The 14,605-nt window shown below is 45.8% G+C and overlaps 1 protein-coding gene across 4 annotated transcripts; it reads left to right on the forward strand.

Annotated features, from left to right (window-relative positions):
* The first annotated feature begins 861 nt into the window (after positions 1 to 861).
* On the forward strand, positions 862 to 12,387 carry TMEM70 (transmembrane protein 70). Of its 4 annotated transcripts, none has more exons than XM_058668745.1 (3): positions 862 to 1,157; positions 2,340 to 2,448; positions 11,872 to 12,387. In XM_058668745.1, the coding sequence occupies exons 1-3, from the start codon at positions 948 to 950 to the stop codon at positions 12,324 to 12,326; spliced, it is 774 nt and encodes a 257-aa protein (XP_058524728.1). In that variant the 5' UTR covers positions 862 to 947; the 3' UTR covers positions 12,327 to 12,387. The 4 variants fall into 4 exon arrangements, with proteins under 4 accessions (XP_058524728.1, XP_058524729.1, XP_012783252.2 ...); XM_058668746.1 differs by having other exon boundaries at positions 2,343 to 2,448; XM_012927798.2 differs by having other exon boundaries at positions 863 to 1,112.
* The last annotated feature ends 2,218 nt before the right edge of the window (positions 12,388 to 14,605 follow it).

Consider the following 14,605-nt stretch of genomic DNA (forward strand, 5'->3'; position numbering starts at 1 on the left):
CAGGAGGGAACACCTAGGTGGAGGGGGAGTGAATTCCAAGCTGGTGACCCTGAACTAACTGCCTACCTCACCACAGTACATTTTATCCTTCAGAGGAGTCCCATGTGTCCCAAAGCAGGCAGCATTAGAAGCTGCCAAAATGATGACTATGAGTTTGTTCCTCTTCTATACAAATAACATGCTAAATTAAATCCACAGCTCTGAAATAGTGGTAGACAAAATGTCTCTACTAGTTAGGTGCTCATTTTTTAAAGATTTATTTTATTTTATTGAAAGGCAGATACACAGAAAGGAGAGAGAGAGGAAGATCTTTCATCCAATGATTCACTCCCCAAGCCGCCGCAACGGCTGGTGCTTTGCCGATCCGATCCCGGGGCTTTAAAGGCGAGGACTTTAGCCGCTAGGCCATCGCACCGCCAGACACCAGAGTGGCATTTTCTATGTAGGTATAGCTTGATGATACTACATCATATTTGGCTACACTCCTAGGTGTTTCTCTTCTATTGGAGAGTATTTGAATCTTTTGTGCCAAATGGGATTCCTCAGGCAAAGAAATCTCTTGGGCCCAGAAAATGACTTCCAGGAGAATGAAGGATTTCCATTTTGGCCTCCAGGCTTTGACCTTGCCGAGTCTTACTAAGATGGCCAGGCTCCAGGACCCCGGGCCGCCCGGCTCGCCCATTGCCGGTGTGGTCGGCTCCGGGAACGCGCCCGGCGGGAACGCGCCCGGCGGGAACGCGCCCGGCGGGAACGCGCCCGGCGGGAACGCGCCCGGCGGGAACGCGCCCGGCGGGAACGCGCCCGGCGGGAACGCGCCCGGCGGGAACGCGCCCGGCGGGAACGCGAACGCGCGCTGTGACTGGCCCGGCTGCAGGCCGCCCGGCGCACGCGCAGGCAGCCCATCCGGCGCGGCGGGAGGCTGTTCGGCCGCGCCGCTCCCGCACACCATGCTGCTCTGGGCCGTGCGCTCCCCGGCGGCAGCCGCTGCGCTGCGCCTGGGCGTCAAGAGGTCGGCTCCGTGGACGGCCGCCGCGCTCCGGGGCCTCGAGGCGGCCTCCATCAGCCGGCGCTGGGGGAGCGTGGCGCTGAGGGGCTTCGCGTGGCGAGCGCAGGTCGGCCGTCCCGGGGTCAGGGCTGCGGGGCACTGGGAGTGCGTGGTGCGTGGCCGTCCTTGGCGAGGGTTGCAGAAGCAGCAGGTGGAGGCCTCAGGGGACGGCGGGTGGTTAGGTGACCCAGGGCCCGCCAGGTTGGCAACATCTGCCGTGGGCGTGTGTTCAGCACTTGGCGGGTTGTGTGACTTGGTTTTCTTCCTTTTCTACCCCTGGTAGACACTCGGATGGGTTAATTTGGCAAGAAAGCCAGTCCCGTAGTTGAATATAGGACGCGGAGGATAGCTTGTCCTGCAGTTAGATCCACGTTTTATTATGTGGCTCTGTTTGTTGGCATGCCTTTGGGCCCTAGGAAAAGGAACCCTGTGGACGTTAATCCTTTCATGTTGTTCTAAACAAATTATCTCCCAATTTTGTCTTCTAAAATGCCAGAATTGGCACACCGGGTGGAAGGGATGCTTAAAGTAGAAATTGGAATCTAATTACATACCCCCGTAAGAACTAGCATGTCTTTAAACATTCGCAAGTGCTGGTGCTGTAGAATTCATTTTCAGATATTTTAATTTTCAAGGAACTTGTTTCTCAAAAATCGGTGTAGATTTCAGTTAAAAATGTTTTTCTTTGGAGGATGGGCGGGGGTAGGGTGGGAAGGGGAGGTGAGGTATTTACAAGGAAGGCCTTTGAGCAAAATGTTGCTTTCTTATTTTTAAATAGCAGCTTCATTACATGTGTTTGAAAACTGCTAATTTATTTGAAAGGTGGAGAAAGAGAGCTTCTCCCATTCTCTCCCTAGTGCAGTCCGAGTTTCCCCCCTTGTGGGGCAGGGAACCAAGCACTTGAACCATCACTCCCCGGGTGTGCAGTGGCATGAAATTAGGATAGAAGCAGAAGCAGAAGCAGGACTCCAACTCGGACACTTAAGTGTTTTATTTTGCAGAGTTAATGCATTTAAGTAACAAGTGACATGGAACAAACTCCCACTAAACTATTTTGCTTTGCTCAAAGTCACGCCAGATCTAAAAACCAGAGTTGGGTTGCAAACCTGGCAAGCTCTAAAACGACTCTCCATTTGTGACTGGAATTAATAAAAGCCATTCTGATGGCCAGTTTGATATCTGTGACTCTGTGACTTCACAGAATTCCTCATCTGACAATCTCCAACATATTAATTTTTTTCTAAGTTGGTCTAAAAATGCCTAGGTACTAATTTGACATTGGTCTGTGTTTCAGCAGATACCTGTTTGTTGGGAAGGATGTGTTCGATGCCTACATACACAGATTAGCAAGTCTGAAGATGGAAGACTGATTTATACTGGGAATCTGGCCCGGGCCGTATTTGGTGGGTAATTGAAAGTGAGGGTAGTGCTTTGTTTTGCTCTTCATTGTGGAAAAGAGTCTTAGCATATGTTACCTGTTGCCTTAGCATCCTTTCATTGCAAGACATAAAGTAACATTATGTAAGCGCATGTTTTATTGAGCTTTGTTGATGAGATACAGAGATTGAGACCTTTACATTTTTTAAAAAGATTTATTTATTTTTATTGGAAAGGCTGATGTACAGAGAGGAAAAGAGACAGACAGCAAGAGCTTCCATCTACTGATTCACTTCAAAAGCAGCCACAACAGCTGGAGCTGAGCCAATCTGAAGCCAGGAGCCTCTTCTGGGTTTCCCATGGGGGTGCAGGGTTCCAAGGCTTTGGGCTGTGCTCAACTGCTTTCCCAGGGCACAGGCAGGGAGCTGGATTTGAAGCAGGGCCACCAGGATTAGAACCGATGCTCATATGGGCTCCCCTCACGTTCAAGGCGAGGAGTTGAACCGATACGCTATCATGCTGGGCCTCTGAGACCTTTACATTTTTAAGAGATTGAAGCTTGCATAATAATTTTGTGATCTTGTTGCTGAACATTCAAGATTCTGTCCTTTGGGCATCTATCTTGGGATATTTAACAACAAAATACAAACAGAAAAGGGTATTTGTACAGAGGAAAGAATACAGACTAGTATCTCATAAGAATGGTTGTCTTTAGAGTGGGACAGGGAATGTGTTCTGTTTTTCTGTAACATATTCACAAGGAGCGGTTTAGAAGGAAATAGCTTTGCTTTGGTGTGCACTTTGCATCGTTACATCCAGGAGTGGGTGGCCCTGCAGACAGCTGCAGGTGTTGGGTGAGGCTGCAAGATGATGGCGGGACGAACACATGGCAAATGAAGAAGCACAGAGAGGCACAGGAGGCATGCTGGGCTTATGGACCCAAGAGAACTTCCTAGGACAAGCCCCTGTGACTTGAAGACCACTCATCAAGGCTGCCTGTAAGATGTCATAATCAGATCAGACTTCCAACCTTGGCCCATCAGCTGTTAACTCAAGACTGTGATATATTTTATTTTTATTTGAAAGGCAAACTTACAGACAGAAGGAGAGAAAGAGATCTTCCAGCTGCTGATTCACTCCCCAAATGGCCACAATGACCAGAACTTGGCCATTCTGAAGCCAGGAGCCAGGAGCTTCTTGTGGGTCCCCATGCGGGTGCAGTGTCCCAAGGCTTTGGGCTGTCCTGTGCTGCTTTCCCAGGCCACAAGCAGGGAGCTGGATGGGAGGTGGAGCAGCCAGGACATGAACTGGTGCCCGTATGGAATAGTGGCCATACAGGGAGAGTTAGCCTATTATACCACTTCACCAACCTCTTGCTTCAGGTATTTCTAAATATGTTAGTTAAAATGAATGCAGGATGCTTCTTTTATAGTTATAAAATATGTAATTTATACATTTGCTTCTATCATCTTACCATTTGCAGTTAATATTTATTTTTGTGCCTTCTCCAGGTGATAGAATTATCAAGAAAAGACAGTGTATTAAATATCTCTTGGGTCCTGGCTTTGACTGGCTCAACGCTGGTCATTGTAGCTGTTCGGGGAGTGACCCAGAGGATGAAAGACTTTATCTCTGTGTCATTCTGCCTTTCAAATAAATTAAAAATACATGTTCTTTAAAAAGTATAATTTTTACTATTTAAAACTTTTTGGGAATAAAGACATTATAATCCCATTGGCGTTCTGAAAAGACTGGAGAAGCCAATTTTAGAAGTTTAGGGAATTCTTTGGAGTCATTTTGTGACTCCGTTATCAAGCCTTTGTGTCTGATGTCCTGTCTCAGGGCGGCATTCCTGGATTAATGTTCCCGACATGCGCTTTTGTGTTATCTCCGTGGATGGCTACAGATGCCATTTTTTTTTTTTTTTAATAAAATGGAGGTTTATCGGCTTACACACTGCTCGTTGTGAACTTCTGGTACCCAACTGTCTCCTTTTTGGAGAGTGAGAATTCGGGCTAATCTTGGCATGGGTAGGGTTGAGGCATGTGACAGAGGATACCTGTCTATGGTATTCTAAGTTGTAGAGTTGTCATTACAAAGTCAGACATACAGAGAGGAGGAGAGACAGAGAGGAAGATCTTCCATCTGATGATCAACTCCCCAAGCGACCGCAACGACCGACCAGGCTGAGCTGATCTGAAGCTGGGAACCAGGAACCTCTTCCAGGTCTCCCTCCTCGGTACAGGGTCCCAAAGTCCCCGGGCCGTCCTCGACTGCTTTCCCAGGCCACGAGCAGGGAGCTGGATGGGAAGTGGGGCTGCTGGGATCAGAACCGGCGCCCATATGGGATCCCAGCGTGTTCAAGGGGAGAACTTTAGCCACCAGGCCATGCCGCCGGGCTCCATATTATGATTAATTTAAAAATCACTCTGGGGGCCCAGCGGTGTTGTGGGCTAAGGAGTTGGTTAGCACTCAGTTAGCTGAGCACTACAGGCAGTGGGCCTGGGGCTGAAAGCACCTGGTCTAATGGAACTCAGTTGTATCCAATATTCTGCTAATGAGAGTGTGGGCTAAAGTGTAAACAAGAACTAGGTGAAAAGTCAAGAGTGGAGGCAATAAAAGCAGGCCTCGAGAGAGACCGGGGAGAGACATTTCCACCATTCTCTGGTCTCCATGTGTGTCGGTGCTTGACCCTCGGACATTCACCGTGCCCATGATACCGGCTCTGCAGGCCACAACAAATGGCACCCAACGTGGGGCACAGCACGAAGGACATCTGAGGGACCCCTGGACCTACAAAAGCAAGGTTAGAATTTAGGAATTTTGCAGGGGCATAATTGATTTCATCCCCAGACCCTCTCCCTGTGCTAGGGCACGAGGGACAATCTGAGGGACCCCTGGAACTCTTGGAGGTGCATAATTAATTTCATCCCCAGACCTCCCCGTTCTGGGGCACGAGAGACAATCTGAGGGACCCCGGAAATCCAGAGGCAGGTTTAACTCTAGAGGGGCATAATTAATTCCATCCCCAGACCTTCTCTCTGTTCTGGGGCACGAGGGACAATCTGAGGGACCCCGGTAATCTGGAGGCAAGTTTAGAATTTAAAAACTCTGGAGGGGCATAATTAATTCCATCCCCAGACCTTCTCCCTGTTCTGGGGCACGAGGGACAATCTGAGGGACCCAGGAAATCTAGAGGCAGGTTTAGAAATTTATACAGGGGCATAAGTAAAACTTATCATGGGGCAAGAACTTGCTAAAGTGCAGGTGATTAAAGGAATCAGAGATCTGCTGCAGTCACAAGGCACCGACACTAAGCTTAAGGCCTCGCAGAGTTTTTTTGAAACTGCGATGTATTCCCGTGGTTGGCTCTCATTGTAGTCACCTTCCTTCTCTGGCGCTTGGCAAAAAGTGCTTTGCCATCCCCTCAAGCAGTGAGGCATCCCCGCTGTAAAAAATGGTCCATTAGAAGGAGGAGAAAGCTGCAAACCAGGGTAAAAAAGAAGGAACCCCAAACCAGACAAAGTCGGGAGAAAGTGTGCAAAGAAGATTCGCAGTCCTCTTCTGAGGAGGATGAAGAGGAAAAGGATGGAAAGGATGAAAATGGTCCCAGGTGGATTCCTGAGAGGCTTGTCCTGCAAGCTCCTGCTGCTGAGTCTTGTGAAAGCTCGGGTACTGGCCAAGATGATGGCATTTCAATCGGAAGATCGACGGGACAAGCAAAAAACGCCTCTGAAGTGAATGATACCGAGTTCCAGTGCACCCCGACAGCATGCTGGAATGGTAATTGCGATTCTGCTGTTATCCTGCAGCTGCCCTGAATCCCACCTGTGACTGTTGGGACTGACGGAGAGACCTTTGTTAGCCTGATAAAGAATAAAAGAGACTTTGGCATAACGGCGACCATCGTAGCCAGTACATCAGCAGCCGCCACCACCAGCTACCGTGGTGACAGTGAACAAGGTCGCGGAACAGACTGCCAGAGTTACGGACAACAGGACTTTACTGATGAACATGAGCAGGTGGACATGCTTGCATTGTAACTGCGGGTTGATTTGTTGTCAGAGGAACAGCAGATGCTGTGAGATTTGGCCTAGACCTCTTGTACCCCATTATAGGCCTTTTTGTGTGTATCACCTATGCAAGTACAAAATGTTTTCCCAAGTCCTGGTACTGCTGTCTGCTCGTTGCTACCGAGCTAAAGATACTCCTATGGTCAGGGCCTCTTGTTCCCCATCATATACTTTATGTATGTTTCACCTGTGTAGTGCTATGTTTCCCCAAGCCCAGGAACTGCTGTCTGCTCATTGCTACCGAGGTAAAGACACTACTAGCCATGGAACAGAGTTACCAGCCTCCCCAAGTATGGTTTGTGCATCTGTAGCAGGCAATGCATTGAATGGCAGCCAGTGATAGGTAAGATGGACCGGGCACTGACCAACCTAAGACAGGGTCTCTGTCAAGCTACGGAGATTCCCGATGACGGGTAAGGCTGATAACCTGCGAGTCCACAACCTAAGTCAGGCACATTCAAGTCTGCTTTAAAACAAAAACGGGGATCTGTTGTGGGCTAAGGAGTTGGTTAGCACTCAGTAAGCTGATACTTACCTGGCAGGGGAGATACCATGATCAAGCACTCAGTAAGCTGAGCACTACAGGCAGTGGGCTTGGGGCTGAAAGCACCTGGTCTAATGGAACTCAGTTGTATCCAATATTCTGCTAGTGAGAGTGTGGGCTAAAGTGTAAACAAGAACTAGGTGAAAGGTCAAGAGTGGAGGCAATAAAAGCAGGCCTCGAGAGAGACCGGGGAGAGACATTTCCACCATCTCTGGTCTCCGTGTGTCGTGTCGTGCCTCATCCCCAGATCCTTCTTCGTGCCACGTTACTGACCCAGCCTGCCGAAATACGGCGGCGTGGCTTAGCAGCTAAAGTCCTTGCCTTGAACGTGCCGGGATCCCATATGGGCGCCGGTTCTAATCCTGGCAGCTCCACTTCCCATCCAGCTCCCTGCTTGTGGCCTGGGAAAGCAGGTGAGGACGGCCCAGAGCTTTGGGACCCTACACCCGCGTAGGAGACCTAGAAGAGGTTCCTGGTTCCCAGCTTTGGATCGGCGCAGCACGGTGAGCCATTGCGGCTCACTTGGGGAGTGAATCATCGGATGGAGGATCTTCCTCTCTGTCTCTCCTCCTCTCTGTATATCCAGCTTTCCAGTAGTAATAAATTAAAAAAAAATAATAAAAATCACTTTGCTTATTAGGAATTAGTAGTATTTTCAATGCGGAAACTGAGGGAATGAAATTAAGATAGAGATAACATTCTTGAAGATTCTCCTTATTAGTGAAGTCCAGGTCTACTGACACTCGAAGGGCTTTTGGTTGATGGTTACTATTACTTCGGCAATTCCTATCAGTGTTATCCTAAAACTCCTTCTACATGGTGTCAGGGATGTTAGTTAAAGGCAATATAAAGTCTTAACATATGATAGGAAAGAAAAGGTGAATGCCTAAAACAATCCTGGTAATTAGTTTTGATTTTAGAGAATAGGCTTGAGGAAAGCAGATGTGTCATTTTCAGATTGGAGAGGCAGAACAGAAACTGTCTCAACAGGGTGGCATCTCTGCAGGGCCTTTGAGGATGAGTGGAATTTGCACTTGAAGCCATGTAAAAGGAGGGCATCCCAGAGCTGGTAGTAGTTCGGCCAAAGGCGCTAAGAATAGAGAACCCTGGATAGCGTAAAAGGTTAACAGTTACTTCCTCTCAAAGTGGAGCCTTCGTGTATACTGATTTCCTTGGGCTTCTGTAATAAGTTGACTTAAAACAATGGGAGTTTACTTCCTGCCTTTCTGGAGGCTGGAAGTGTGACTTGAAGGTCACCAGGGCCAGGCTGTCCTGCAGGCTTGATGGAAGTGTTGTGCCACAGCTCCTCCAGCTCTGGCAGCTCCTGGCAGTTCCCAGCCTTCCCTGGTAATGGCTGTGGGACTCCTACTGTCTCCGTCTGCAGGTGGCCGCCTGTTTAGGATGATCCTTTCTGTCCTTATAAGGACACTCCCCTTGAATTTGGGACCCATACTAATCCTGTATGAGCTCGCTATTTAATTTAAACTGTAAAGACCCTGTTTCCAAACAAGGTCACATTCTGATGTTGTGACTGGATGTGAACTGGCAGGGAACACAGTGTGACAGAGTGAAAGCAAATAAAGAAGTATTTATTTTAGAAGGTCTGAGGAGACTTTTCTCTATGATGCAGTTTGGTTGTCTTGATACTCCTGAGTGCCAGTGTCATAACAGCTTAATGTAGGAAGAGAGAAGGAGGAAATATTTTAACATTACCAAGAGAACAGAATTAAACCTTCAGCCGGCAGCAGTGTGTTAGAGCTCTTTGTTGTTTTTTTTTTCTTTTAATATATTTTTATTTTGAATTTTTGAATTATGTGGTACAATTTTGTGTATTAGAGCTCTTTGTTACATACTTACTAACTATGCCTTCAGACTTGATTTTCTTAGTTTGGAGAAAATAACAGTCTATATGCTTCTTATGAGTGAAGCCAAATTTTATCTGTTTAAAGACTGTATGCTAAAATGCCCTTAAATTTGTTGATTTTCTTATTCTAATACTTTAGATATTGAAAATATTAACCTTTTGATATAGGTTGAATATATTGAATATATTGTTCCAGCTTCTCGTTTATCTCTCTACTTTGTTTATGCTGTTTATGTACATTTTAAAAAACATACCCCCATTTCAGTTTCTTCCTAGTTGCTTCCTAGTTGTATTTTGAGTTCTGAAGGTTTTGTTATCCCAGATGATAAAAGGATCCATAGGTATTTTCTGTATTTATAGTTTTTATATTTGTTTAATTTTTAAATGAACTTCTTTATTTATTGGCCAGTCAGAGGGAAGCAGGCAGTAGACATGTACACAGAGATGTACAATTAGACGGTAGAGAGTTCCCTGAGGATGGCAGGGCACCAGGCTCTCGGGGCCGGCAGGCAGGCAGGTGGAGCTAGAGCCCAGAGCCAGGAGTTAAGCACTGGCACTCAGTGTGGGAGGAAGATGTCCGAGCTGTGAAGCCAAAGGCCTGCTCGTAATTTTTATACCTAAACCTTGGGACTGTTTAGAATTCTTTTGGTGTATGCTATGAGGAGTAAATTGTTTATCTGCTTCTGTTTGGCTAGCCAGTTGTCCAACAACACTTATTTTAAAAATTCATGTTTTTATCCAATGCTGTTAGGTTATATATTGGTCCTATACTAAATGTCCATGTGTAATTATGTTTGTTTCTATGTTTTTCATTTTGTTCCATTGATTATTTTTCCCCTGAAATCGATTTATTTGAAAGGGAGAATCACAGAGAAAGAGGGAGAAACATAGAGATCTTCTGTCTGCTGGTTCACTCCCCATAGGCTGCAATGGGCAGAGCTGGGCTGCTTCAAAATTGGGAGCCAGGAGCTAGGCTGAACTGGAGTACGGCAGCTGAGACGTGAACTGGCACCCATATGCGATGCTAATGCCACAGGGTGGAGGATTAGCTTGCTGTGCCACAGTGCCTAAAATTTTTATTGTGATGATATATCCATGACTAATATTTACCATTTTAGGTATTTTTAAGTACATGGTTCAAAAATTATTTATTTTTATTTATTTGTGCAGCAGAGTTATGTATAGAGAAATAAGACAATCTATTTGCTGGTTCACTCCCTAAATGGCTGTAATGCTTCAGCAGTTGCAGCCACTTGAGGAGTGAACCAGCAGATGGAAGAGATTCCTCTCTCTCTTTTTTTCTGCAAATCTGCCTTTCCAGTTAAAAGTAAAATGTATCAGGCCCAGCATGGTGGCCTAGTGGCTAAAGTCCTCGCCTTGAATGCTCTGGGAACCCAAATGAGCGCCGGTTCTAATCCCAGCAGCTCCACTTCCCATCCAGTTCCCTGCTTGTGACCTGGGAAAGCAATCAAGGATGGCTAAAGCCTTGGAACCCTACACCCGTGTGGGAGAACTAGAAGAAACTCCAGGCTCTTGACTTTGGATTGGCGCAGCATCAGCCATTCTGGTCACTTGGGGAGTGTATCATCAGACGGAAGATCTTCCTCTCTGTCTCTCCTCCTCTCTGTCTCTCCTCCTCTCTGTATATCTGACTTTGCAATCAAAATAAATGAATCTTTTTAAAGAAATAAGATAAAATATATATAAAGAAAATTAAAGTTAAAAGGAAGAGACAGATCTTTGATCTGCTGGTTTACTTTTTTTTTAGGTCTTTTTTAAAAAAATATTTTTATTGGAAATTCAGATATACAGAGAGGAAGGTCTGCTGTCCACTGGTTCACTCCCCAAGTGTCCGCAATGGCCAGAGCTGAGCCAATCTGAAGCCAGGAGCCTCTTTCAGGTCTCTCACATGGGTGCAGGGTCCTGAGGCTTTGGGCTGTCCTTGACTGCATTCCCAGGCCACAAGCAGGGAGCTGGATGGGAAGCAGGGCTGCCGGGATTAGAACTGGTGTCCATATGGGATCTTGGCATGTACAAGGCAAGGACTTTAGCTACTAGGCTACTATACCAGGCCCTAGTTTACCTTTCAGATGGGCCAAACAGCGGGACTGGTCCAGGACAAAGCCAGGAGTGAGGAACTTCTTCCAAGTCTTCCTCGTGGGTGGTGTGGGTGGAAACAGTTGCTCTGTCTTCCTGCTGCTTTTTCCAGGTCATTAACGGAGAGCTGGATGGGACATGGAGTGTTTGGGACATAAAGCAGCACCCATATGAGAGGCTGGCTTTGCAGGTAGCATCTTTACCTGTCTGCCACAACTCTGGCCCCAGAATTGTAAATTTTAATCTTCCTAATGTGATAGGTAAAAGGAAAGTCTAGAGTTTTAACTTGAATTCCTTTCCTTGCTATAGCAGTTGAATACCTTCTCCAAATTTTGCTTAACTACTCATATTATTTCTTTGATAATTTGCTGCTACAATTCTGTTGTATCTAGACTGATAGAAATCTCTGTGTTTAAATATTGAGTTTTCAAGATATGAAAGTGATTGTATGGACAATCTTCTGTCTGAATTTTTCTTCTGTTGGAGATTTTAGGTAGAGACTATTCACTGCTAAAGCAGGTATCTTTGTAAATGTAAATTTCATCGTAAATGGTCAGCGGTATGGTCTAGTGTTGATTGGAGTTTGGTCGGTCGGGGATACTGCATAAGTGCCTCGTGTTTCTCATTTCAGTGAGCTTTAGCACAGTTTGTATCTCTGTTATACATATCATAGGGCTTCTCTGTAGATCCCATGAGTAAATTGTATAAAATGTTTAAAACAACCTGGCCTGTGATAAATGCTGTATTTGTTCTCTGATTTTATTGTTATTTATTTTTACTTAAATAAAAGTGGAAGCATTAGTAGGACAGATTAATTTTTTTTTGTAAAAATTGAAGGCAGTAATTCTTTCCCGTTTTCCCCTCATTTTAGGTGTTAAATGTTTCTCTTACTCTACAAGTGTGATCAGTCTTGCATTTCTGCCGTACATTTTTGCCCAAAGTAATTTATTTGGAAGCCTGCCTCTGCAAGTCTTATTTTATGGCGTCGTTGGCAGCTTCACTCTGATCACCCCAGCACTGCTTCACTTCGTGACGAAAGGCTACGTTGTCCGGTTGTACCATGAGGCCACGACGGACACTTATAGAGCCGTAACCTACAACGTTGTGCTTTCAGAAACCAGCACGGTGTTTCAGCAGAGCGACGTGGAGATTCCAAACAGCGCACACGTGTTCACCACCTTTTATGCTAAAGGAAAATCACTGTTAGTTAATCCAATGCTCTTTCCAAACCCTGAAGACTATAACCATCTAATGGGTTATGACAAACCATTCACTTTTGATGTGGAAGGTGACAGTGAAAAGAAACCGCTTAAGGATGAAAAATAGAGCTTGTCATTTTTGTTTGTACTTAAAAGTGATTTATGTTTCAATAAATTGATTTAATGTATAAATATTGCCTTTATTTGTATTGCTGGTGATTGTTTTTTTTTTTTTTTTTGAAGATTTATTCATTTTATTACAGTCAGAAATACACAGAGGAGGAGAGACAGAGAGGAAGATCTTCCATCCGATGATTCACTCCCCAAGTGAGCCGCAACGGGCCGGTGCGCGCCGATCCGAAGCCGGGAACCTGGAACCTCTTCCAGGTCTCCCACTTGGGTGCAGGGTCCCAAAGCCTTGGGCCGTCCTCAACTGCTTTCCCAGGCCACAAGCAGGGATCTGGATGGGAAGTGGAGCTGCCAGGATTAGAACCAGCACCCATATGGGATCCTGGGGCTTTCAAGGCGAGGACTTTAGCTGCTAGGCCTCGCCACCGGGCCCGCTGGTGATTGTTAAAAGTAGTTTATTGTTATCAATTTTGAATTTTCGGAGAATTACATTTTTATACTAAAATAAGCTAGATTTGAAAGACAAAGCATAGTTATGTACCATTTTTATTAAAGGAAAGTGTGAATGTCCTGTACAGGCTGGTATGTATGTGTGTAATTGAAGAACCGTATGATAAATGTGATCACTCCTACACCGTATAGCAGATGCCGAATGCAAATGGGAAATTTACTTTTTCCTTTTTGTTAAAAACATGTTAAAAATTTGAAGATTATGTGAATTAGTGTTTATACTCCTTTAACGGCCTGAGTTTTTGTGTCTCCTCTGGTGTGTTTCCTTAAGAATTGCCATAGTTAGCTATAAAGGATGTATCTTCAGTGGTCCCGTTTGTCCTTCTAAGTGCACTCCGTGTACACTGTCAGAGTGGGGCAGTCATTGACGTTGAACCAACAGACGGCACCTTCTCTGAAACAGTGGCCTCCATGTTAGTCATTGTTGAGAATCAGCATCTTACGGTTTTCTTATCTGATTGTTAAAGGAGAGCCAATTCTTGTGAAAGATTTCCAACCATAATGAAGAGGCCTCAAACCATGCTGTTTAGGGGATCATCATTATGGTAGAGGTAAGTCTGTGATGCTGGCATCCCATATGGGCCCTAGATCATGTCTTAGTGGCTTCGCTTCTGGTTCAGCTCCCTGCTAATGGCCTGGAAAAAGCAACAGAAAATGGCCGGAGCACTTGGGCCCCTGCTGCTCACACGGGAGATACACATAGTAAACTCCTGGCTCCTGGTTTTAACCATGGCCAGTACTGGTTGTTGTGGCCATGTAAGGAGTGAACCAACAAATGGAAGGCTGCTCTGACTGTCAAAATCAATGTTCTTTAAAAATTCTGGCATTTAGATCTGTGGATGTTTATTCAGTGCCTCAAGTGTGACCCAGAATCACAGGAGAAAACCCTTTTTGGAGCTCGCCAGCAGAGTGACTGTAGCCACAAGAGTAAATTGAATTCAGCCTGTGGCTGGCATTTGTGTGGGAGTTAGGAATGCATTAGGAGCATCAGTAGTTTGTATAGAAAGGTCATCCAAGTCTGAGGCAAAAGTCAGCCTGACCTAGATCAGCCAACAATTGACTGAGAACTTGGCAGCGTGCTTTCAGGTTGGCCCGTGTCTGCCTGCTTTCTGTCCTTTGTTGCTGGATATGGATTATCCTGATCCTGGCAGTGAGAGAGGAAGTTTTAATATTTAACTTATTTTTAATATTTATGTAGTTTAGAGGGATGCATGCCCATGTGGCCTATGACTGGGGGGGGGAGGGCGGAGATCAGGTATGGAGGTAGGTGGGTAGGATGCATATTTCAGTATTTTTAAAAAAAGATTTCTTTATTTTTATTGGAAAATCAGATACAAGAGAGGAAGATCTTCTGTTCGATGATTTGCTCCCCAAATGAGCGCAACGGCTGGTGCTGTGCCGATCCGAAGCCGGGAACCAGGAACCTCTTCCGGGTCTCCCACACAGGTGCCGGGTCCCAAGGCTTTAGCCGTCCTCCACTGCTTTCCCAGGCCACAAGCAGGAAGCTGGATGGGAAGCGGGGCCACGAAGATTAGAACTAGCGACCATTTGGAATCTCGGTGCGTTCAAGGTGAGGACTTTAACCACTATGCTATCCTGATGGGCCCTGCATTTTTTTTTTTTAAGATTTATTTTATTTTGATTGCAAAGTGAGATACAGAGAGGAGAGACAGAGGAAGATCTTCTGTCCGATGATTCAGTCCCCAAGTGACAACTACAGCCAATAGTGTGCCGATCTGAAGCCAGGAACTTCTTCCAGGTCTTCCA

Source organism: Ochotona princeps, chromosome 9, assembly GCF_030435755.1.
Source record: "Ochotona princeps isolate mOchPri1 chromosome 9, mOchPri1.hap1, whole genome shotgun sequence".
Lineage (NCBI taxonomy): Eukaryota > Metazoa > Chordata > Mammalia > Lagomorpha > Ochotonidae > Ochotona > Ochotona princeps.

What these genes read in the sequence shown, in the direction of transcription:
- TMEM70 (XM_058668745.1), top strand. Translation starts at nt 948, where the DNA reads ATGCTGCTCTGGGCCGTGCGCTCCCCGGCGGCAGCCGCTGCGCTGCGC. An exon ending in CGGGGCACTGGGAGTGCGTG is followed by an intron (nt 1,158 to 2,339) that starts GTGCGTGGCCGT and finishes TCTGTGTTTCAG; the next exon opens with CAGATACCTGTTTGTTGGGA. An exon ending in TCTGGCCCGGGCCGTATTTG is followed by an intron (nt 2,449 to 11,871) that starts GTGGGTAATTGA and finishes CCCTCATTTTAG; the next exon opens with GTGTTAAATGTTTCTCTTAC.